At 37.8% G+C, this 24,446-nt stretch overlaps 1 protein-coding gene across 3 annotated transcripts in view; it reads right to left on the reverse strand.

Annotated features, from left to right (window-relative positions):
- The window catches only part of LOC107595194 (cell adhesion molecule 4), a 167,974-nt gene that overhangs the window by 18,862 nt on the left and 124,666 nt on the right, over positions 1-24,446 (reverse strand). For all 3 annotated transcript variants that reach the window (XM_016285548.1, XM_016285556.1, XM_016285541.1), the window contains exons 2-6: positions 22,740-22,886; positions 16,581-16,868; positions 10,438-10,599; positions 8,226-8,316; positions 1,107-1,279 (exon numbers count right to left, since the gene is read on the reverse strand). In XM_016285548.1, the coding sequence (XP_016141034.1) occupies positions 1,107-1,279; positions 8,226-8,316; positions 10,438-10,599; positions 16,581-16,868; positions 22,740-22,886 (861 nt within the window). The remainder of the gene's footprint in view (positions 1-1,106; positions 1,280-8,225; positions 8,317-10,437; positions 10,600-16,580; positions 16,869-22,739; positions 22,887-24,446) is intronic.

The raw sequence follows: 24,446 nt of genomic DNA on the forward strand, positions 1-24,446 counted from the left end.
GAAGGGAAGAAACTAAGGAAGAAAAAATAAACAGGAAGGATGGATGGAAATGAAACAAATGGAGGATAAAGGATGAAAACAGAAAGGAATGAAGGAAAAGAAAAAAGATATAAAAAAGAAAAGGTTAAATGGAATAAAGGGAAGATAGATAGAAATAGAAGGAAGGAAGGAAGGAAAGGTAGGAAAAATAGAAGGAAATGAGGAAGGAAGGAAGGAAGGAAGGAAGGAAAGATGAAAGCAGGAACAAAGCAATTAATAATGTAAGGAAGGAAAATTGGAAGGTTGGATAAAATAGGAACAAAGGGAGGAGGAAACGAAAAAAGAAACAGGAAGAATGGAGGCAAGGAGGGAACAAATAAAGGGGGGAAGAAAGGAGGAAGTAAGGAAAGATGGAATGCATAAAGGAAGAAAAGAAGGAAGAAGTAAGAGGGAGGAAAGAATGCAGTAGGGAAGGACGGAAGAATAAACAGGCAGAGAAAGGGATTCCTGGGACATTTTCTGAAGTGCAGAGGTGTTTCAAAGCTAAGAGGCTCACCTACAAAGAACCGTGGATAGAAGGAGCGGAAGAGAGAGGGAGCGAAGGATAGAAGCGGGATGAAAGATGACATTCCCACCCACCTGTGCTCTCCGAGCTGCTTCGTTAAGGTGCGTATTTGATGACTGTCGTTACCATGCAAAAAGGAGGAGGAAAAAAGAGAAAGAAAGGAGGAAGACCTCTAGGGATCTAATTTCTTGCACTCTTTCAAAATACATCACACATCCTGCGGGTCTACAGACACAGCTGGAAGATGCAGTACCCTGAACAACCACAGGGGACCGACCTGGGCGAGAGGGGGAGGACTAAAAAAAAAAAAAACACACACCATGGTGGGAGAACAAGACTACTTTGTCGCATTCAAAGCCACAGTAAACCACCTCTGTAGCTATAAAGAACCCACGCTGTTCTCGATCGGAAAAGAAAGTGTAGGTGTTCATGCGTATACATATGGAATTGTTTTGTGAAAACAGGTTTCAAATGAAAGCCTACATACTTTGACATGCAAAAATGGGGACTGTCCTGAGTAGTTTAGAAGGGGTCATGTGACCGGACACGCTTGTTTTCTTACCGTACACCAGCAGTGTGTAGTGGTCGGCTGCACGGCCGTAATTATTATGCGCCTGACAGAGGTAGGTGCCGTTGTGTGATTGGCTGAGGCGAGACATAAGGAGAATGTTGCCCGTTTTCTCAGCCCTCTCAGGAAGAGTGTCGTTCACTCGCGACCACTGGATGTCACGTGGTCTAGAAAAAAAGACAGCAAAATAAGACATTATATTAAAGAAGCAATCAATATTTTATCAAAGAAGGAACAACGCATTAAAAGAAATGCTTGAAAAACAAATCTTCTCCAAATAATGAGACACAAGGGACGAAAGAGAATAGAAATCAGATCATACAAAAAAGATGAAAAAGACATAAAAGGATTTGGGGGAGAAATAACATTTCTTAATCAGTATTTTTGTCTGGTAAAAAAATTAAACAGCCTTAAAACAAATAAGTTATTTTAAATGAGCATTATTTGTGTAAGATAGGATTTGTTTTCAGAGAGCATGTTAAATTAATTATTTATTGTTTATTATATATATATATATACACACACCCCACTGAATTTTTTTAATCTCTTTTGAGCTTCTGAAGTATGCATCTAATGGACACATTACTAACCCATTCTCATAGAGAAGATTTGTGAATGGCAGTGAAGGACACAACTGACAATATTGGGTCACATGACAATGACAACATGATGAATATGGTACATCCGGATTACATTTATACTACACACATTAAAACAATGTACTTTTTAATGGTTGCAAAGTAATTACTTTACTTTGTGTACCTACTCAAAGTATGCAGTTTTGGACTCAGACATCCACTTGTTTCTTTTCTAAATGGTTGAGTGTTTTGGAATGAATCAGTTGAAAGAATGATTCACTGACTCACTCATACAGCCATTATTTGTTTTGTTTGTGGACAAACACACAGATGCATACATTGTCCTGTGCTAATTTTTTTTGATCAAAAAATTATGACTATCATACATTTTTACCATGATTTAGACTAGGGCTGCAACTAACGATTATTTTGATAATCGATTAGTTGGTTGATTATTTTTTCAATTAATCGGATTAAAAACAAACCATTTTCTTTTTTTATTTTGTTAAAATTCCACACTATTCCACATTCTGCCCAATGTCCTTATAACAAACGTTCCAACTGAATGCTATGAAAACATACAGTGCTTAACAATTTATTAGACCCCCTGCCATAATAAAGAGAAAACACATTTTAGGAATCTGTCAAAAAATTGTTTAAATCAAATAATTTTTTATGTCATTTATTTATAACTAAATACTTTTATTTATTCACATAACAAAAATGGCCTCCTATGCCCTTCATAGCTTGCATTCTTGCTGGCATTGTTTAAGTACTTTTTGACTGTAATTGGGTATCTGAAAAAATAAAACACTATAAAGCTCTCTGCCTTTCTTTCATAGATAACAGCAATAATTATATTATAGCATTAGAAACAGCCTACTACTGTTACTAAAGAGCTTATGCATATTGGAACCCATACAGAAAGCTAAAAAATGATTTTGGTAATCACCAGTACTGTTAGTTTAGAGCAGCATTGGCACAAACCATAATTTGTTAAAAACCTTACATAAATTTGTTTTAATACATTTGTTAAGCATTGTATATAGTGAATATAGTTTAAATCTCTGCATTAAAAATTTTAATAATAATAAAGATGATAAAGACGAATAAAATCACAAACTCTGTCCGCCGCGATGGCGCTCATTCAGTAAAGATTAAAATTTAACACAGACTGTCAGGACGGACCTTTATGCAAAAATGGAAATGCTCGCGTGAATTTGTGACATTTATGCATAAGGTTATTATGACCGTTAACTGAAAGTGTTTTTGCGCTGAGGACGCACACGCATCTGTTAAAGTGCCTGACAGGGCAAGGCATTACACTATGCATTAGCTTAAAGCTTAAAATAAAGAATTATCATGTTTTGGGCAGCTTGGATTACGTAACTCTCCTGCAGCATCTCATTCTGTGTCCTCCACTATTTTAGATGCATTTTGTCCATAGAAATATGTAATTCAGTGCTTTAATTTGACGCGACCGGCTGAAGTTGGACAAGTAGCCTATGTAAACTCCGTTGGACGTGCACTGTGGGCAGACCCGATTAATCGATAATGAGAATCGTTGTCGATAATTTTCATAATAGATAATAATCGATTTTATCGATTAGTTGTTGCAGCCCTAATTTTGACACCAACTACAATGTAATTAAGTGTTTAAAAAAGTTCACATACCAAAAAGCTTGTCAGGCATATTTAGAACCAGAACCATTTTATGACATTAAAAGATTCTATTTAAGGATCACAGTGCAGCCCTCAAGAACTAATTAACTGTAATTTTAGAATCTTAAATCCTAGAAACACTAGGTTTTGCCCATTTGTTAATTTTTATTTATTTAAAATATAATACAATTTAGTATTATTTTTACTGAACATTACTGTCTTGGATTTATAAAAGCAGTAATCTACTCATGATTGCATTTATATCATTTTAAGAACATCTGAATATTTTAAACTGAAAAATAGATCTTTTATATACCTTTACATGATATTTTTCAAAGAAGTGATAAGTAGAGAAGAGAGGATAGTCCTAGCAGATAATACCAGCCAGACAGAGACAAAAGAGCATGAAAGGAGGAGATTACCTAACACACACACACACACACATATACAAACAGCTGCGAGGTGATCCACAGCAGCAGGAGATACATGGAAACTGTAGGGCAAAAAGCCTGAGGCTTCAGTTCTGAGCCCACTGCCTGTGAAACGCCTCATCCCTCATCCACCCTGGCTAGAAGACAAGTCTACGTCATCACCCACCGTAATCCCACAGGACACGTTTAATTACAGCCCTCACAGGATTTGGCATACAGTACCACACACACACACACGAGCACAAACACCGAGGATGAGCCAGCCAGAGTGCTGAGGAATAATAAACACACCCCTCCAACAAACGCAGATTGTGTTTAATTGGTGATTAATGTCGGACGAACATGATGGTAATGGCTTTATAACCAAGCAGCACGACGCAGTGTACTGTGAGTTCAGTTACCGTAGAGCGGCATCTGGATCCATCTCTCATTCCTCCCATCAATACACTCATTTATCTCAACCTATCCAGAGAGCGGTCTCTCTCTGGGTGGGCAGTCTATTCTCATTTCTCATCACCGCATTCTGTAATCTTCAAACATGCCCCTACAATTAAACATTTACACGTTTCACACTCTCTTTCTCCCTACCGCATAAATCACGTAGCCTTTCATTTCTCTTTCATAGCTAAAACTCCTCTGAGCCCACCTTTCTTTCTTTCCTTCCCTCACTCTGTCATTTCCCCATTTCAGTGCAAAATGAGTGGCAGCTCAAGCGTCCTCTCCATCTCTCCATCTTTCATTTCTGTAGCGGTCCCTTACGAGGCTCGTACACAAGCCGCGGTTAAGACAGCTGACTCTACTGTGATGTGACTTTGTCTCTCTCTCTCTCTCTCGCTCTCTCGCACACACACACACACAATGCACAAAACTCCGCATTTGAACAGTCAATAGCTGATTCAGAAGCGCCAGATTGTCATAGCAAAGTCAGAATTACCTCCTCTCCTAGGTTCACGAAACGGTTGTCTATAAAATGCATTGCTGTTCTGTTGTAAGTAATCTTAAAAATTCCTAAATGCATCTACTTTCGGAAGGCCAAATAAAGTGCTTTTGCGTTTGCCTAGAAACACACAGCGACTCCCTGACATTGCTGCTTCAACACTAACTGTGGTTACTGAAACCACACCTTCTTTCTTTGCGTGCACATTTGAGCGGCATTATGCTAATATTTCCACATAGTGAGGTAGATATGTGGGGGCGTGTTAGAACGAGCCGTTTTAGGGGGGCGTGGCAGAGTCTTAACTTTGATAAAGAATATCTCTTTGGTTTTGAGACTTTAGTCTTTGCAACTTCAGGGATCTTATCTATGCACAATCAGCTTGTAACACTCCAAAGAGAAAGGACAACTTGAAATCGCATCATATGACCCCTTCAATAAATTTGTTCAGCATTGTATATAGTGAATATAGTTTAAATCTCTGCATTAAAAATTTTAATAATAATAAAGATGATAAAGACGAATAAAATCACAAACTCTGTCCGCCGCGATGGCGCTCATTCAGTAAAGATTAAAATTTAACACAGACTGTCAGGACGGACCTTTATGCAAAAATGGAAATGCTCGCGTGAATTTGTGACATTTATGCATAAGGTTATTATGACCGTTAACTGAAAGTGTTTTTGCGCTGAGGACGCACACGCATCTGTTAAAGTGCCTGACAGGGCAAGGCATTACACTATGCATTAGCTTAAAGCTTAAAATAAAGAATTATCATGTTTTGGGCAGCTTGGATTACGTAACTCTCCTGCAGCATCTCATTCTGTGTCCTCCACTATTTTAGATGCATTTTGTCCATAGAAATATGTAATTCAGTGCTTTAATTTGACGCGACCGGCTGAAGTTGGACAAGTAGCCTATGTAAACTCCGTTGGACGTGCACTGTGGGCAGACCCGATTAATCGATAATGAGAATCGTTGTCGATAATTTTCATAATAGATAATAATCGATTTTATCGATTAGTTGTTGCAGCCCTAATTTTGACACCAACTACAATGTAATTAAGTGTTTAAAAAAGTTCACATACCAAAAAGCTTGTCAGGCATATTTAGAACCAGAACCATTTTATGACATTAAAAGATTCTATTTAAGGATCACAGTGCAGCCCTCAAGAACTAATTAACTGTAATTTTAGAATCTTAAATCCTAGAAACACTAGGTTTTGCCCATTTGTTAATTTTTATTTATTTAAAATATAATACAATTTAGTATTATTTTTACTGAACATTACTGTCTTGGATTTATAAAAGCAGTAATCTACTCATGATTGCATTTATATCATTTTAAGAACATCTGAATATTTTAAACTGAAAAATAGATCTTTTATATACCTTTACATGATATTTTTCAAAGAAGTGATAAGTAGAGAAGAGAGGATAGTCCTAGCAGATAATACCAGCCAGACAGAGACAAAAGAGCATGAAAGGAGGAGATTACCTAACACACACACACACACACATATACAAACAGCTGCGAGGTGATCCACAGCAGCAGGAGATACATGGAAACTGTAGGGCAAAAAGCCTGAGGCTTCAGTTCTGAGCCCACTGCCTGTGAAACGCCTCATCCCTCATCCACCCTGGCTAGAAGACAAGTCTACGTCATCACCCACCGTAATCCCACAGGACACGTTTAATTACAGCCCTCACAGGATTTGGCATACAGTACCACACACACACACACGAGCACAAACACCGAGGATGAGCCAGCCAGAGTGCTGAGGAATAATAAACACACCCCTCCAACAAACGCAGATTGTGTTTAATTGGTGATTAATGTCGGACGAACATGATGGTAATGGCTTTATAACCAAGCAGCACGACGCAGTGTACTGTGAGTTCAGTTACCGTAGAGCGGCATCTGGATCCATCTCTCATTCCTCCCATCAATACACTCATTTATCTCAACCTATCCAGAGAGCGGTCTCTCTCTGGGTGGGCAGTCTATTCTCATTTCTCATCACCGCATTCTGTAATCTTCAAACATGCCCCTACAATTAAACATTTACACGTTTCACACTCTCTTTCTCCCTACCGCATAAATCACGTAGCCTTTCATTTCTCTTTCATAGCTAAAACTCCTCTGAGCCCACCTTTCTTTCTTTCCTTCCCTCACTCTGTCATTTCCCCATTTCAGTGCAAAATGAGTGGCAGCTCAAGCGTCCTCTCCATCTCTCCATCTTTCATTTCTGTAGCGGTCCCTTACGAGGCTCTGGAGAGGTTTAATGGCTTTCTGCTCACAGGCTCTTAAGGAGAAGAGGCTCAGTGACCACGGGCGAGCCGCAGAAAAAAGACAGACTGAGACAAACATGCCTTCTGAAGGAAGAAAGCGTCTGTGCTCACTGTGACATTGGGGAGGATGACAGTGGGACACTTTCTCCTTCAATATAAGACGTTTAGTGTGGAAAAAGAGAAATGTCCCTGAAAAACTCTGAAGCTTCATTCCAATGTATCAAAATTGTTAGAAAAACAATATAGCAATAATATATATTTTTTAAATTGTTCGTTTTATCCTCTTTGATTTTATTTTATTGCATACTGTTATAATTTTTATTACAACTATGACCACAGGTGTTGCCACATAATTTTTTTAATTAAAACAAAATTTTTATATGATGTTATTTTATAAATAAATAAATAAATAATGGCATTAACTGTAATAAAACTAACAATACACTACAACATTTCGTATTATGACTTCAGTCTTTACTGCTACTTCTATTCTATTTTCTTTTTTCTTTGTCTCTATTTCTGTTCTATTTCTATTTTATATTATTTATGAATAAATAAAGGTTGCAAGTGTAATACAAATTATAATGTACAATAATTTATTTTTTCTTGTTTTATTTTATTATATAGTGTTATTTTATAAATAAATAAAAAATGGCATTACTTGTAATAAAACTAATAATACACTATAACATTATTTTATTCCATTTAATTTTATTGTATACTGTTTTATGACTTCAGTCTTGACTGCTACTTATATTTATTAAAACACTTATTTTTTATTTTTTATAAATAAATAAAGGTGGCAGTAATTGTTGGAAAATAATGATTATACAATACATTTTTATTTTAGTTTTCCAGTCACTGCTTTTACTGTGTACTTTGAAATTGAAATTGAAGGTGAAGTAATGAGAGAGAGACAGAGATGGGAGGAGGAACAGAGGACGGAATCAAGGCTCTTCTCCCTCTTGTAGGAGAAGAGATCATCTTTGTTCTGAGCAGTTATACTTTATTGGAGCTGGATTGAGATGATCCTCTTTAAGCATTTTAGAGTGTTAGAAGATGAAAGCTGTTCTTGTGGGACCAGTTCAGATAATTCGTTTTTAAAGCACATGTAGAAACAGAACTTCACACGCGCTTTCACATCCATCAAAATCTCCCACACGCAACCTGACAGATACATTTCCAAAGAAAAACACACATGCTCATGTACACTCACAGTGGGTTGCCGGTAACGGAGCAGGTGAGACTGAGGGAGTCTCCCTCTCGGAGGATGCCCTGAGGGGGAATGATTTTCACCGTAGGAGCAACTGCAGAGATAAGGATAAATAAGAGAAGGATAGAGAGAGGGAATAAAACAGGTAAAGAGCTCTGTCACAAAGTCTAGTGAACACATACTGTCTTCAAATGCAGTATCCAGACTAAAATGGAAATTATTGCTTTGGAACAAATACTTGAATGCATAACTGAATGTTGCTCTGGACTCACAGGTGATTTTAATACAGCCAGTGCAAATGACATTATAATAATTATAACATTATAATAATTATAAAAAATAAACACACATACGAGCACAATATTTTTTTCTTAAACACTTAATTGTCTGAACACTTATTTTTTAAAATATTATAAATTTAATCATGATCTATTTATTATTTTAGACCATTTTTATATGTATTTATATTTTTATATTATTTATTTTATACATTTTTATCATTCAAAGGCTTGGGCTACTGTAAGTAAATTTTTATTTCTTTGTAAGAAAATAATATATTTATTCAGAAAGGATGCATTAAATTGATCAAAAATTACAGTAAGTGACAGAAATTTTAAAATGAAATACATTTTGAACGTTTTATTTCAATAAAATAATCATTTAAATAGATCACTTTTGCTGGTACTCATGTGGGATATGGAGTTTAGGGAAAGATCTGGTGCTATGGTTAGGTTTATGTGTGGGTTAAGGTATAGGGGTAGAGTAATTACAGATGTAACAACAGAAATTAATTACAGATGTAATTACAGGTGACACTTTTAAATATAAGTACCGTACAATGAAAAAAACATTTATGTACACAATAAACGTATCAAATGGTTATTTCAAAATTAAGTAAACTGTAGTTAAAGACAGTTAATATAAAGTGGGTCCATTGCAATAGTAAATATATACAAACCCAATTCCAAAAAAGTTGGGACACTGTACAAATTGTGAGTAAAAAAGGAATGGAATAATTTACAAATCTCATAAACTTATATTTTATTCACCATAGAATATAGATAACATATCAAATGTTGAAAGAGAAGGATCTGGGTACTGAAATGGCCAGCCTGCAGTCCAGATCTTTCACCCATAGAAAACATTTGGCGCATCATAAAGAGGAAGATGCGATAAAGAAGACCTAAGACAGTTGAGCAACTAGAAGCTTGTATTAGACAAGAATGGGACAACATTCCTATTCTTAAACTTGAGCAACTTGTCTCCTCAGTCCCCAGACGTTTGCAGACTGTTATAAAAAGAAGAGGGGATGCCACACAGTGGTAAACATGGCCTTGTCCCAACTTTTTTGAGATGTGTTGATGCCATGAAATTTAAAATCAACTTATTTTTCCCTTAAAATGATAAATTTTCTCAGTTTAAACATTTGATATGTCATCTATGTTGTATTCTGAATAAAATATTGAAATTTGAAACTTCCACATCATTGCATTCTGTTTTTATTCACAATTTGTAGTGTCCCAACTTTTTTGGAATCGGGTTTGTAAAAAAATTAACATTTTAAATTGTAATAATATTTTACATTATTACTGTTTTATTGTATTTTTGACCAAATAAATACAGCCTGGGTGAGGCTTATGCTTCTTTCAAAAACTTAAAAATAAAGCTTCCCAACGTCAAACTTTTGAATGGTTGTGTATTGAATGAACTATTTATAATAATAATTTTGCATAAAAATGCTCTTAAAATGCTGCCTACAGCTGCAGCTCACCAGGTTTTATAATAGAACAAGTGCTTCAACTCATTTTTAGCAGGTGTCTGATTTAAACTAGCTGTGGGTAAAAACAGCAATACACTAAATTTTATTTGAACTCGATTGTCTTTTTATAGAGTAAAGCCCTTCCAATTTTTACAGCAACTTTATGAGAGAAGTCCTTGTGTAAAGTTAATATTAGATATTTTTATTGGTTGAAATCCTTCCACAGTATCACATCTCAAGTGTTTCTGTTAATACTGTGGTGTGATGTGTAATGGGATACTGTTGTCTTCTCGTCCTTTATCATACCAGGCAAGATGTAACACAAACAAACAAACCTTGTTAGAGGCTTGCCAAGTGAACATGTTTAAACAGATGGGGCTTCAGAGAGCTAATAACAACCGTTAATCAGTCTAATATGGCGGTAGTCATAGAAACGTGATGGCATTGTTGGCTCACAGTGAACATCTAGGCTGTAGTGACGAACTCGTTTCTGCCCCACGAGTGCCGGGTGAGACGCCTCACAGCTCAGCGCCGCTCCGTTATCTTTCCTCTCCACGGGGATACGGATAGTGTTGGAAACACTCACAGTCTTGCCGTTCTCCTGCTGAGAGATCACACCTGAACGAAAAGAGAGGAACAAGTCAGTTCGCTCAAATTTTTAACAGTGTGTTCACATTTCAGCCAGACATTATTTGCAAATCTTTCGTACAAAGGATTGCGCGCTCGCCCTGATTACTTCAAACAGTATGAATCTGATGCGCTGAGCAATGCACCTTACACACATCGATTTCACAACCACAGAGCAGGCTCTATTATCCTTCTGAGACTATTAAGTTTTAATTTGATGATGAAAAATGAAATGACAAGGGGCGAGTGAAGGGCAGTAATGGGGTGATGAAACAGACAGAGGGAAGTGTAGGTCGATAGAGCGTGAGGTCGAACAGAGTTAGCAGATTTATGAAGATTATGGGTTTCTAACTTGTAAAACTATTCTTCGGTCTTTGTCAAACTTGTATTTTACAGAAAGCACCAATCACTTGCCCATTGCGACTTCATATAAAAACAACCAAAATGGCAGTGGCTTAAAACAAATCAATACATTTTTCTGTTTGATATGTAATTTTATACTCATATACAAAGTGTTTTGTTTTGAAGGAGCATATTCTGCTGTGACCGACAACAAAGCCACAAACCGATCCTTTCTGGTGTTATGAGCTTTGCCATAGAAACAAATCATTTCTGAGTCACGAACAGCTCTTGGACAGCTCTCATGTTTCTTCAAGACGTGAACAGCTAAGAGAAGATTCTAAAACAACAATGTACAATAAGACTCATTGGTAACACTTTATTTTAAAGGCCAGTTCTCACTATTAACTAGTAGCTTATTAGCATGCGTATTACTAGAATATTGGCTGTTTATTAGGCACATATTAATGCATTATTCTGCATGACCGCATTCTAGAACCCTTAATCCGACCCGATGCATAAACTTACTAACTATTAATGAGCAGCAAATTAGGAGTTTATTGAGGGAAAATATGGAGGTAATATGTGTTCCCTAATTTAAAGTGTTACCGACTCATTTATTAACTGTAGTTAGTATATTAGGTATCATGAACTAAAAAAAAACATGGGGATAACATTTATGGAGGCAAAAATCTGGAAAAGAGTTTCGCATTTCCAGTTCCATCATAACAAAGTCAATGGGGTTAATGGGTTTTAGGTTAAATGCCTAAAATAGGTCTGTAACTGTCATGTGTATGTTCCCGTTGAGTTCCTGTTTTCCTTATTTGGTCCTTCCAGTTCCTTTTCACATTATTAGTATCACCTGTTCCTTGTTATTAGTTATCACCATCACCTGTCTGCCCCTCCTCATCTACCCTATTTAGTTCTAGCCCGTTCAGTTCTCCCTCGTCTGGAATTGTATGTTGATGTCTGCTCGTCGTGCTACGTGTGATTCCCTGTGACAAGAATAAATCCCTTTGTTTCGTACTCCTGGTCTCCTAGTTCCGCGCTCCTCACACTACCACCGACCGTGACAGAATTCCAGACCCCAAAGTGACAATAAGCGGCACCCCTTCTACCCGTGTTTGTTTTTCGTTTTTTGAAAAGTGTTTTTGTTTTGTTTTCCCGTTCGTTTCTCCCCGTCCAAATGGAGGAACGAGCGATGATAATCGCCGTGACTCAGGTGAACCCCGACCCGATTCTCTACACGAAGGCGTTCGTGCCGCTCACCCTCGCCAGCTCCCTCGAGGGAGAAACCCTCCTGCCGCTGTTCCGGATCAGGATAACCTACCATCGTCCCGTGGAGCTCCCAGACACCACCAACCTCGGCTGGAAGGAGGGAGACATCCGGTGTCTGGAGAGCTTCCGATCCCGATCCGGGACCCATCTACCGGCCGTTCCCGAATCAAGTAAGCCGGCCGTTCCTCAGGCAAGCCCACCGCATGTTAATGTGGCAAGCCCGCCAGACGTTAATGTGGGCCCAGTGTCAGTTCCGGCCCCAGTGCCCGCTCCTCGTAAGCGCCTTCCAGAGCCGTCCCCCGGTGCCGGCTCCTCGAAAGCGCTTTGCTGTGCCTGCTCCTCCAGAGCACCCTCCAGTGCCAACACCACGGCAGCGCTATCCTGATCCCCAGTTCAGCCCAGGAAGGGCTCCTGTTCCCGAGTATAGCCCACGGAGGGCTCCGGATCCCCAGTTCAGCCCAGGAAGGGCTCCTGTTCCCGAGTATAGCCCACGGAGGGCTCCGGATCCCCAGTTCAGCCCAGGAAGGGCTCCTGTTCCCGAGTGTAGCCCATGGAGGGCTCCTGATTCTCCGTTAAGCCCAGGAAGGGCTCCTGATTTCCCGTTAAGCCCAGGGAGGGCTCCTGTTTCCCCGTTAAGCCCAGGGAGGGCTCCGGATCCCGAGTATAGCCCATGGAGGGTTCCCGAGTCCCCGGCTCCGCCATGGCCTCCCGAGCCCCCTGATCTGCCATGGCCTCCCGAGCCTCCGGCTCCGCCATGACCTCCCGAGCCCCCTGATCCGCCATGGCCTCCCGAGCCCCCGGCTCCGCCATTGCAACCCAAACTGCCTGCTCCGCCATGGCTTCCTGATCCACCCTGGAGGCTCTCCTTGTCTCGGCCCAGTTCCAGTCCTGCACCAGTCTCCAGGGCGTCCGCCGTCTGGGAGGGGGGCGATCTGTCACGTGTATGTTCTCGTTGAGTTCCTGTTTTCCTTATTTGGTCCTTCCAGTTCCTTTTCACATTATTAGTATCACCTGTTTCTTGTTATTAGTTATCCCCATCACCTGTCTGCCCCTCGTTATCTATTTAGTTCTAGCCCATTCAGTTCTCCCTTGTCTGGAATTGTATGTTGAAGTCTTCTCCTCGTGCTACGTGTGATTTCCCTGTGACAAGAATAAATCCCTTTGTTTCGTACTCATGGTCTCCTAGTTCCGTGCTCCTCACACTACCACCGACCGTGACAGTAACGTGAGCTCAAGGTATTTTCACATTTTATTCTACAACATAAAATACACCAGTAATATCTACTTGTGGTTTTTTTATAGCTTTTACTTGTCTTGAAAAAGGCAGGTGCTAACAGGTGGCAAAATGTATAGCCGTTTTATATCGTTTATAGCCTACGTACATTTTGGCGATTGTATTTAGGCTTTAAAATTCATAAAAGTTGTCGTGATGATAAATTATAAATTATATATAAATGTATGAATCATAAACTTTTGTTCGTCACATAGTTTATTTTCTGCAATAATCCAAAAGTCAATTGAAAAATCTTACTGGGTTTTTGTCAGGGAAACCAGGGTGATGCATAACCACTGCAGCAGGCTTTCACAACATGCATCTAGATTAATATTAATTTATAAACCTAGAATAGTTTATTGGTAAATAATGTTTGATCATTATTCATGATTAAGCAATATTTAGTTTGATGATATTTAAAAAATAAAGCATTGTTTATTGCAACATACATGTTTCAACATACAAAATTCTGTCATTAATTACTCACCCTAATGTCGTTCCAAACCCGTAAGACCTTCATTCATCTTCGGAACACAAATTAAGATATTTTTGATGTATTTCGAGAGCTGACTCTCCCATAGACAGCAAGGATCCTTAAGTAAACAATACGTTGTTTATGTTATTTACACTTTGATCTGAACATAAACAACGTATCCGCGTACATATGTTATTTACGTATGTGATACTCTCCAAAATGGCGCCATAGGGTGACGCAGAGGAGATGAATTGTTGAATAAAGTCGTTATTTTTGTTTTCTTTGCCCACAAAAGTACTCTCGTAGCTTTATAGCATTACAGTTGAACCACTGATGTCAAATGTATTATTTTGACAATGTCCTTGCTACGTTTCTGAGCAGTGACAGCGCTACACCGGGGCTAGGGGGGCTATAGCTCCATCAGAATTTTTAATAGCCCCGGTTTAGCCCCATTTCTTTATGAAGTAACTCTGACGTCATCAATATCATTTATTTCTTAGCACCCCCACATATTGGTCTAGCCCCCCCTTAGCACCGGTAGAGAAAAAATTCTGGCGCCATGCCTGTTTCTGAGCCTTGATCATGTTGGGATTATTGCTGTCTATGGGAGGGTCAGAGAGCCGGAATGCATCAAAAACATCTTAATTCATGTTCCGAAGATGAACGAAGGTTTGGAACATCATGAGGGTGAGTAATTAATAACAGAATTTTCATTTTTGGGTGACCTATCCCTTTAAAAGTGTACACTACTGTTTAAAGTTTGGGGTCAGTAAGATTTTTTTAAATAATAATAATAGTTAATAATATTACATGTTTTACTGTATTTTTTATCAAATAAACGCAGCCTTTAAAAAAAATTTAAATAAGCCTTTACATTTTTTTTTATAAATGCTGTAAAAGTACCGTATTGTTAGTAATTAACTAGTGCTGTCAAACGATTAATCGCGATTAATCGCATCCAAAATAAAAGTTTTTGTTTACATAGTATATGTGTGCATAATGTGTATATTTATTATGTATATATAAATACATACCCATGCATGTATATATTTAAGAAAAATGTTACGTTTATATATTAAATATATTTATATATAATATAAATTATATGAATATAAATATACATGTAAATATTTTCAAAATATATACTGTATGTGTGTGTATTTATTTATACATATACACAGTACACATAGATATATTGTGTAAAGAAAAACTTTTATTTTGAATGCAATTAATCGTGATTAATCGTTTGACAGCACTATAATTAACTAATGTGATCACACTTAATTTTCCAAATCTTGCTATTAACAAACCATTAGCTATGACTTTTGCCTCAACAAACTCCTAATTTGCTGCTTATTAATAAGTTTAGGTATTGGGTAGGATTAGGGATCTAGAATATGGTCATGCAGAATATGTGCTTTTATAAGTACTAATAAACAGCCAATATGTTAATAACAGGCATGCTAATGAGCAACTAGTTACTAGTGAGAATTGGTCCCTGTAAGTGTTCCGACTAATGTTAACAAACTGAACCTTATAATCCAATCTCAGAGGTACCATCTAACAATACAATGACATGAATACAGCACTGGTGTTACAGCACAGGCCAGGTTTTAATGTTTGTGTCACTCTACTTGTCTGTGTTAGTGGCGTTCCAGACCAGAATATGCGAGCAGTATTTTGGAGTTGTGCCATTTTTCCAGACCGGCTGTCAGCCTGTGTGCTACTTGGTGAATTAACAGAAAATTTGGTCCTAAACACAGTACTTGACATAAACTTGCTTATATAACTCTTACATGTGTGATATTGCTTAAATATCCTTGATCAGGCAGACATTTAAATTATTTTCACTGAAGCGAAACAGCGGCAGACTCAGAAGACTAAATTCAAACTGAGCCCCGCTGTACTGAATCTGTCGCAGACAGACAGACACTTGCGCTCACGACTTTGTAGAGTGCCATCATTGATAGAGTGCCAAGCCTACAATCTCACCCTGCACTTTCCTGCCTCTTTTTTTTCCTGTCTCTGTGTCTTTGTTATTTTCTTTCTCCATGTTTTTTCCCTTCTTGGAGCCCAAAAAAGAAAAGCTGAAACAAAAAGATAGAGAAAATATGATGGCAGTGAGAAAAAGAGCGGCGAGAAAGCAGGAAAATGAGAGGTAAAGTTAACCGAAAAAAAAAAAAAGGCACAGATTGGGGCCGCACCTGGATCCAGTTCTGTGTGTGTGGGAGTGTATGTGACAAAAAAACGTTCTTCTGCACACATCCAAAGGGACCCAGATGGACAGACGCATTTGAAATTCGATAGAGTGACAAAGCAATAGAGGGGAAAATGTGCCAATGAGCAAACACATGGGGGAGAGGAGCAAAGCGTATCTTCCTGGCTGTCAGAGAGATTAGTCGAAATGCATGACATTTACCATGAAGAGTCTGACAAAGAGACAAAGCAAATATGCACACATGTGAAGGATTTTTAAGAAAAGCTGACACTTTTGTGTTTGTATATGTGCTTATGTGTCTTTCATATTTGTAAGTGCATGCATCGTATATAAATGTGGCTGCACTGAATGTGAAATTACAATAATTGTGACATTTAAATTAAACTCACCTGCGATTTCTCGGCGATCTCGGACCCAGCGCAGGGTGGCTGGTGGTTTGCTCCGCGGGGACACACATGTGAGTTCCACCTCTCCACCCTCCACTGCCTCTGTCTTCACCTCCACCATAGGCACCTCTGGGGGCACCACCACCGACAGCGTAGCCACTTGGTGGTGTGTGTCATCGGTGTAGAGCTGGCAGAAGAAGCCACCCTCGTCAGATACACTTACATTAGTCAACGTGATCCGCACCAGGCGCGGCGTGAAAAGAACCATCTGAAAACGGTCGTCTTTCAGTGCTGGAAGAGAGGGAGAGAGAAGGGATAAGTAAGGATAAAGGAACCACAGGATACGCAAGTTAAAATTAAATTAAAATTGAACCTGTTTGCTTTCTATATGCATCCTTGTAGTCTTATTTTGAGCAATTTCAGTGGTGCATGTTATTGCAATGAAGAAAATGTCTCTTTTTAATTTTAAATCAAAATGGAATGACTTTCTCCTTCTCTGAAATGACTTCTCTTTTCCGCTGACGTCCAAATAGGCATTTAGGCATTGTTTTAGCAATCCTTTTTCGAGTTTTGTTTCATTCTGGTTTATATCGCCTTCTTTTCACAATGATTAAAATCAAGTCAAGCCCATTACGTAAGTAAAATGGGCTGTGGTTGGCAATTCACACTAACTTGAAGTAACAAAATGGCTCTGTGAAAAGAAAAAGAGCCATACAAACGCTACTAACTTAACTCCACTACCATTCAAAAAAATTTTTTTAAAGAAATTAATACTGTTGTTCCAATGAGGATGCATTAAATTGATCAAAAGTAACAGTAAGGCATGATATGTTTATATTAGAATGATTTCTGAAGAATCATGTGAGACTGAAGCCTGGAGAAATGGATGCTGAAAATTCAGCTTTGTCATCACAGGAATAAATTACATTTTAAAATATACTGAGACAGAAAATGGAAATTTTAACTGGTAATATTATTTCACATTATTACTGTTTTCATTGTATTTTTAATTCAATAAATGCAACCTTGGTGAGCATAAAAGTTTTTTTTTCATAAACAATTTTTTGGCCGACTCCATGTTCATCCATGCCTAAATACTGCTGTTATTACTGTTTTCAATTGTTTAGTTGTCAGAAAAAAAAAGGTTTTGTAGATCCTGATTGTGTAAGACATAGGCCTATAAATACCACTTTATCTTTCGAGTTTTGTAAGTAACTTGATAGTAAAATAAAATAGTATTACCTTTTAAGTAACAAAGCAGTTAGTGTATTGGCTTTTAGAGTTGCTAGCTACAATCAAAAGGGAATCTTGTAGCTTAACTACTTTTAATTAGTAGTAGTTTGTTATTTGCAAGTCATAGTTTCAATTAACTCCAACTCAAACAAGAAAAATCACACAATAAAGATCAAAAGAATGGAGCAACATAAAAAGGAGAAGATGAAAAGGAGAAGAAAACAACAGACGAGGGTTTTTAACTAGCATCTCTCACAGAACAGCTGACACAGAACAACACATAAATACTGAGGGGAAGCAGAAAACAGAAGCATCGAGAACTAGTGTTGAAAATGATTTTCGCTTTGAAACCAAGGTGAGAGAATAATCAATTGTCAGAAAATAATAATAATAACAAATAATGATGCTGGTTACAAAGGCTGGATGGACCTTTTTGGGACAAGATTCACACAAACCGTTTTGTATTGAGTATTGACCTGCACTAAATACCCCTTTTCTCCCTACTTCCCTTTAATGCTTTTTGTCTGTGGCCGACTGTGCTCTGGAGATGCGACCCTTTGCCATCAGCACACTCTCAGATAGCAGCACGCCGCACTGGATCCATAAGATGATTACTGCTCTGAGGGAACCCAGACATTTTTCAACACCTGGCTGCATTTATCTGTGTGTCATGTTGGAAACTGAATAAGTGAGCAAATGAGTGAATGAACCAATTAATGTTTGAATGAATGAACGAGTGAGTGAATCAATCAATGATTCAGTGTTATATTAAGGGAATGATAGTGATACATTGAGTAAAATGAATCAGTCAGTGAATGAGCAAGTGAATCAGTGAATGAGTTGTTTATTGATTTAATGAGTGATACATTGAACGAACGAGCGACTTAGTGAATGAATGAATGAATGAATGAGTGAGTGATTGTATGAACCAATGATTAAATCAATTAAATCAGTGTAACGATAAGTGAATCACTAAATAAATCAGTCTGTGAAAGAGCAACTGAATGAGTGAATGCGAATTATACATTGAGAAAAAGAGTGATACATTGAATAAACGTTGATTGAATCAATGATTCCGAATGTTACATTGAGTGAGTGATACAATGAGTAAGTGAATTATTAAATAAATCACTGAGCAAACAACTGAATGAGTGAAATTGTACACCAAAGTCAATTAAAGAATTGATACATTGAAGGAACAATGTAGTGAATTAATAAATAATTGAATCAGTGATTCAGTGTGTTACACTGAGTGAGGGATAGTGATATATTGAGTAAGTGAATCACCAAATAAATAAAGCAGGTAAGTGAATTACTGTTATATATCGGGTAAGTGAAAAAGTGATAAATTTACTGAATGAATGATTGAATCAATGATTCTGTGTGTTACACTGAGTTAGCGATGGTGATACACTAAGTGAATCACTAAGTAAGTGAGTAAGGTAAGTGAGTTGGTGAATGAGATACAGTACAGTGAACAAATGAGCAAGATAGTGAATGGATGAATGAATGAATCAATCAATCAATCAATCATTGAATCTGTTACACTTAGTGAGTGATAGTGATGCAAGTGAATCACTATATGAATCAATCAAGTGAGCGAGCAACTGAGTAAATGGGAGTTATACATTTAGTAAGTGAAACAGTGATACTTTTAATGAATGTGCAAGTTAGTGAATAAATGATTAAATGCATGAACAAATCAAAAGAGTCGGTGTGTTGCACTGAGCAAGTGAGTGATACACTGAGTATGTGAATTGATAAAATGAATAGTCAGTGACAAACAACTAAATGAAAGAGTTAGTTATATATTGAATAAGTGAAACAGTGATATTTTGAATGAATGAGCGAGTTAGTGAACAAATAAGTGATAAACTGAATAGGTGAGTAAGCTCTTTTTCGTGACATGTATCTTCTCACTCGATTCATGTTTCACGCGACAGGAGTAAAAGAGCCTCACTAAAGGAGATAAATGCTTTCGCTCATGCTAAATGGCAGGGAAATGTCAATGCATTGTCCAGGCCGGTGTCACCTTTAGTCACGCCTCATTTACATACCTCACAGATCTGGCCAATCTGAAGGAATCTCATGGAAAGGGCGCATGCTGATAGGCTATTGTATACATGACTGCTGAGGGATATTTACGCCCTGCTGCCTGCTAAAAGACTGTTATCGGGATTCATTAGTTAGCAAGCAGAGGTTTTCATTTGTGTTTCTCTGTACATTTAGATCAGGGCACTCAAGCAGTAAGAGCAGCCTGGAGCTGTCATGAGAATCCACCGATATTAAAAGCCTAAAGATTGTTAGCAAAAAGTGTGTCTGAAAATAGTGGTGTGAATGGCTCAGAAGAGGTGATTTAGCTCCTACAAAATGGCCCAATTATGTGCACTTATAAAAGCAGAGATCACGGATACTAATTCAGCTTTTAGCTTTTGTGGTCGTTTCTGGTTCTACCAATTTCATTCTTTTTCTCCATTCCCTTTTTTCACTGAATTACGTATGCTTTCTGAGTCCTTTGCTGAGGCAAGGGTTACAAAGGCAAGGATGAAAACACATTGCATATCATGTAAAACGAGGGTGACAGAGAGTCATCACTTAAAGGGATTTCAAATGTAAGCGATAGTGATGGCTGCGATGGAAAAAACAAAGGTTATTACATAAAAGGATCTTTAAAAAGAAATTGAAATAAGGTGTAATCAGTTAAAAAGGATTTCAGAAAGACTGATGGCGCCAGTTTAAATATATTCCAAAGATGATAAAAGCTAACCAGCATGAAAAGAGACTGCTCCACTGCTAGCACGGACACAGAGGTTGTGTTTAACATATTTACCACTTACCAGTGCTACAAGAGAACCATTAATGGATATGGAATGTGTCTGATGAACTCAATGTCAAAGAGGGAGTGCTCAATAAATTAATTATAGTACTTTTGCTTAAAAAACCCAGCAGCTGCAATGTAATAAAAATGGGGAAGAACTTTAATAAGATCATTGTCAAACTTTAAATGATGCTTTGCAGACGCTACACTCTCAGAAAAAAGGCTGTCACTGGGGCGGTAGCTTTTCAAAAGGTACTAATATGTACACTTCAGGTATTAATATGCACCTTAAAAGGTACTAAAATGCACACTTCAGGAGTAAATAAGGTACTAAGGTATACCGTCCCAGTGATAGCTTTTGAAACTTTTCTTTCTGAGAGTGTATAAAGGTTTGTTGTTTTATTACTTATGATATTAAGTTTAAAATGAGAAAATTATGTCACATTATGAGAGATATATAATGTCACATTGTGAGACAGTTATAGTTTCTAAAAAAAAAAAATGTCAACACTGTGACATGCATTGCATTTTGAGAAAAAGTCACTTTGTGAAATATTTAACCTTTATTTAACCAGGCAAGTTAATTAAGATCAAGTGGCAATAAAAGGGGAATCAATTACAGAAAAGTCCATTTCACAAGACATACAAGAAACAAAGTTGCAATTACAAGATATAAAGCCATATTGTGAGATATAAATTTGCAACTCTCAGTAAGTTACCATTTTAATTATAAGAATTAAAGTCTATATAGCAAAATGAAGTCACTTATGAGAAGTAGTCATATTGGAGCATATAAAGTCAAATCAAAATGCAAAAAAAGAATGTAATTTTAACAGTAAAATATTGTAAAAATTTATAAAAAATTTTTTTAATTTAAATTTAAAAAAAGAAGTTAATATGTTAACAGTGAGTTCCTTTACTATATACAGGGAAAAGTGTAAAAGATCTAACCAGACATTGAATGTTTTTTACAGTAAAATGCTATTAATTGTACAGAAATTTAGAAGTAAAACGTTTTTAGAAGTAAAAAGAACAAATCAATGTATAATTTACAGTCAAAAACTGTAAACTGGTATTTACAGAATTCTTGCGTCACACTCCACATTTGAAAGTATAAAACAGATTTTAGTAGCAGTGTGCATTGTAGAATTTACTGGTTTACATTCAAATTTTCTTGTTTGTAAATTACAGTTTTATACTGGAAATTTTAAAGTTTGTTCTGTGAATTTGTTTAAAGTTTTTTTTTAATTTTTTTAACAAATTATTCTGGCAACCACAGCTGCCAAAATTACTTTGTAAAATCTACAGATTTTTTTTTTAACAGTCTAACTATAAGATTAATGATCCGTTAAGCATTGTATAATGCAATACAATTTTATACTAAGTTTAATTTAAGAAAATCTTACTGTGAAATATAACACAATTGCAAGTAGTCAAAATTGTGATGTATAAAGTGACAAACTCACAATCACAAGATTGTGAGATACAAAGTTGCAATTCTGAGAATTAAGTTGTATGAAACGTATAGTCGCAATTATGAGAAATAAAGTTGTTAAAGTTAAAGTTAAAGATTTTAGTTTTACTGTTGTGACATGACATGTGACATGTGGCCAGGTATGGTGACCCATACTTGGAATTAGTGCTCTGCATTTACCCATCCAAAGTGCATACACACAGCAGTGAACACACAAACCGTGAACACACACCCGGAGCAGTGGGCAGCCATTTATGCTGCGGCGCCCGGGGAGCAGTTGGGGGTTGCTCAAGGGCACCTCAGTCGTGGTATTGAAGGAGGAAGAGAGAGCTGTACATTCACTCCCCCCACCTACAATCCCTGCCGGTACGAGACTCGAACCCACAACCTTTGGGTTACGAGTCCGATTCTCTAACCATTAGGCCACGACTTCCCCAAAATGTTTACAGTATGTTGCTAAAATAAAATAAAATATCCCACTAATTGTTCCTGTGTAAGTCTTCTAGATAACCTAACGTAATGTGAGCAAGCATATTAAAATAATTATGCCAAAACAACTTTCTTTGAACAATTAAAATGATGTTCTTTTTATGGGCTTTTAAAAAGATCCGCTAACGACTGCCAGTGAAGCGGTCACCTCGTGTTCCATTGAAGAATAGCGTTTGTCTGCGTGGGTTCTGGATGACCACGATCGAGCCATCGTAGTTCTGGAGACGACAGGAGATCTGTGCCGTCCCCCCCTCCAGCACGGTCACGTTCTCAGCCTGCACAGCCTGCCCCCACGCTGAAACACAGAGGGGTGACAGAGTTAACGCACAACTCTCATTTACTGAAAGGAATCATTTATAAAGATATTTTGATGGACAGAAGGAGACAAGATGGCACACTGAGCAATTTTGAAGATAGAAATACCTCCGTGACCAATTAACACCACACTCACGTAACTACCTTTGTGCTTAGAAGTGTGAACTATGCAGAAGAGGAGAGACAGAGCAAGTGAAAAAAGGAAAATAATGAGAGACTGACAGATAGACAGAGACTAGAAAGAAAGGGTCCTAATTAAGTGCTGGTAAGACCAATAGCATCGTTATCTTTATCCATTACTGTGGGCTGACACACATCTGCTCGATCTGACATCCACCTCATGAAAGCGCCGGTAATGACGGCTCTTTTTTGGGAATGAACTTGGATCAGTCATACGCAGGGAACACAGGACATCTAATGGCACTTTCACTGCTAAATCTAGTTGAGGGTAACATCTACTGCATGTTCTGGGTGACGCTCATGTATTGTTGATGTTTATTTTAGCAGGATATAGAGGAGCTGAACACGAGGTCGTCACCGCTGGCCCGTGCAAGCATGCTGCTGGAACCTTCAGCACATCATTATCCGTGGTCTTCGTGGAGAGCCTGTCTCTGGTGGACTGTACTGATTCGCAACCCTGACACCAAGGCACCACGTTCTTCAGCAGAACAGACTCGATCTGATGACATCACAGGAGATCACTAGGGTAAAACTGTCACATTTGCTGATTCGCTGAGACCTGTCTCCTCCATTGCTCCACTCACCTAGCTAGGACAAGATATCTGACATGCTCAGACTGACATGTTACAGACATGCTGTATGACAGGAAGTCTGTATATAGCTTGAAACAGTTGATGGAGTATTGTGTAGGTGAGATATTTCATACTATAACATAATAATAATGTGGAGAATGTGAAGAGTGTTTCGTCATCTATAGGCACTTATGGTCCAAGGGCTGATTTTTATTATAAGTTTTTGTTATAGTTAAAGGCACAATATGTAAGAATTTTTTTTTATTAAAATATCCAAAAACCACTAGAACAGTGTTATATATTTTGCTGACTTGTGTACTTACATTATCCCAAATGTTTCGAAGAATGTTTAAATCCAGAGAAATAAGCAATTTTAATAGTGACACGGACCGTGTTTATAGTGTCATTCTGTCGCCTGCCAATGACGTCATACACCCTCGATTTCTTTTGTTTTGTAGAAAACATGGAAACACCAAAGACGCTTTAATATGTTGTGCATTTTATTAGACAGGTGACGACCGCACAGAGTAGCATTATAACAGAACGTTCAAACGTATCTAGTATGATAAAACAGTGCTGATTTTTTTCCCCACAATACGCACGACCAGAAGAAGCGGAAGCGCTAAAGTATGGCATAATAAAAGCTCCGCTGCTTTCGGGCTGTGTGTCACGCTCGTTCAGCGGCCTCGTTTCGCTTCGACAGCTTTCAGCCTCACCCTGCTTCATTCTACTACATTAATAAATCATTAGCTCATCCATGAACATGATTTCTGCCCGAGTCCCGTCGG

This window comes from Sinocyclocheilus grahami, unplaced genomic scaffold (genome assembly GCF_001515645.1).
Source record: "Sinocyclocheilus grahami isolate Dianchi unplaced genomic scaffold, SAMN03320097.WGS_v1.1 scaffold11.1, whole genome shotgun sequence".
Taxonomy (NCBI): Eukaryota; Metazoa; Chordata; class Actinopteri; order Cypriniformes; family Cyprinidae; genus Sinocyclocheilus; species Sinocyclocheilus grahami.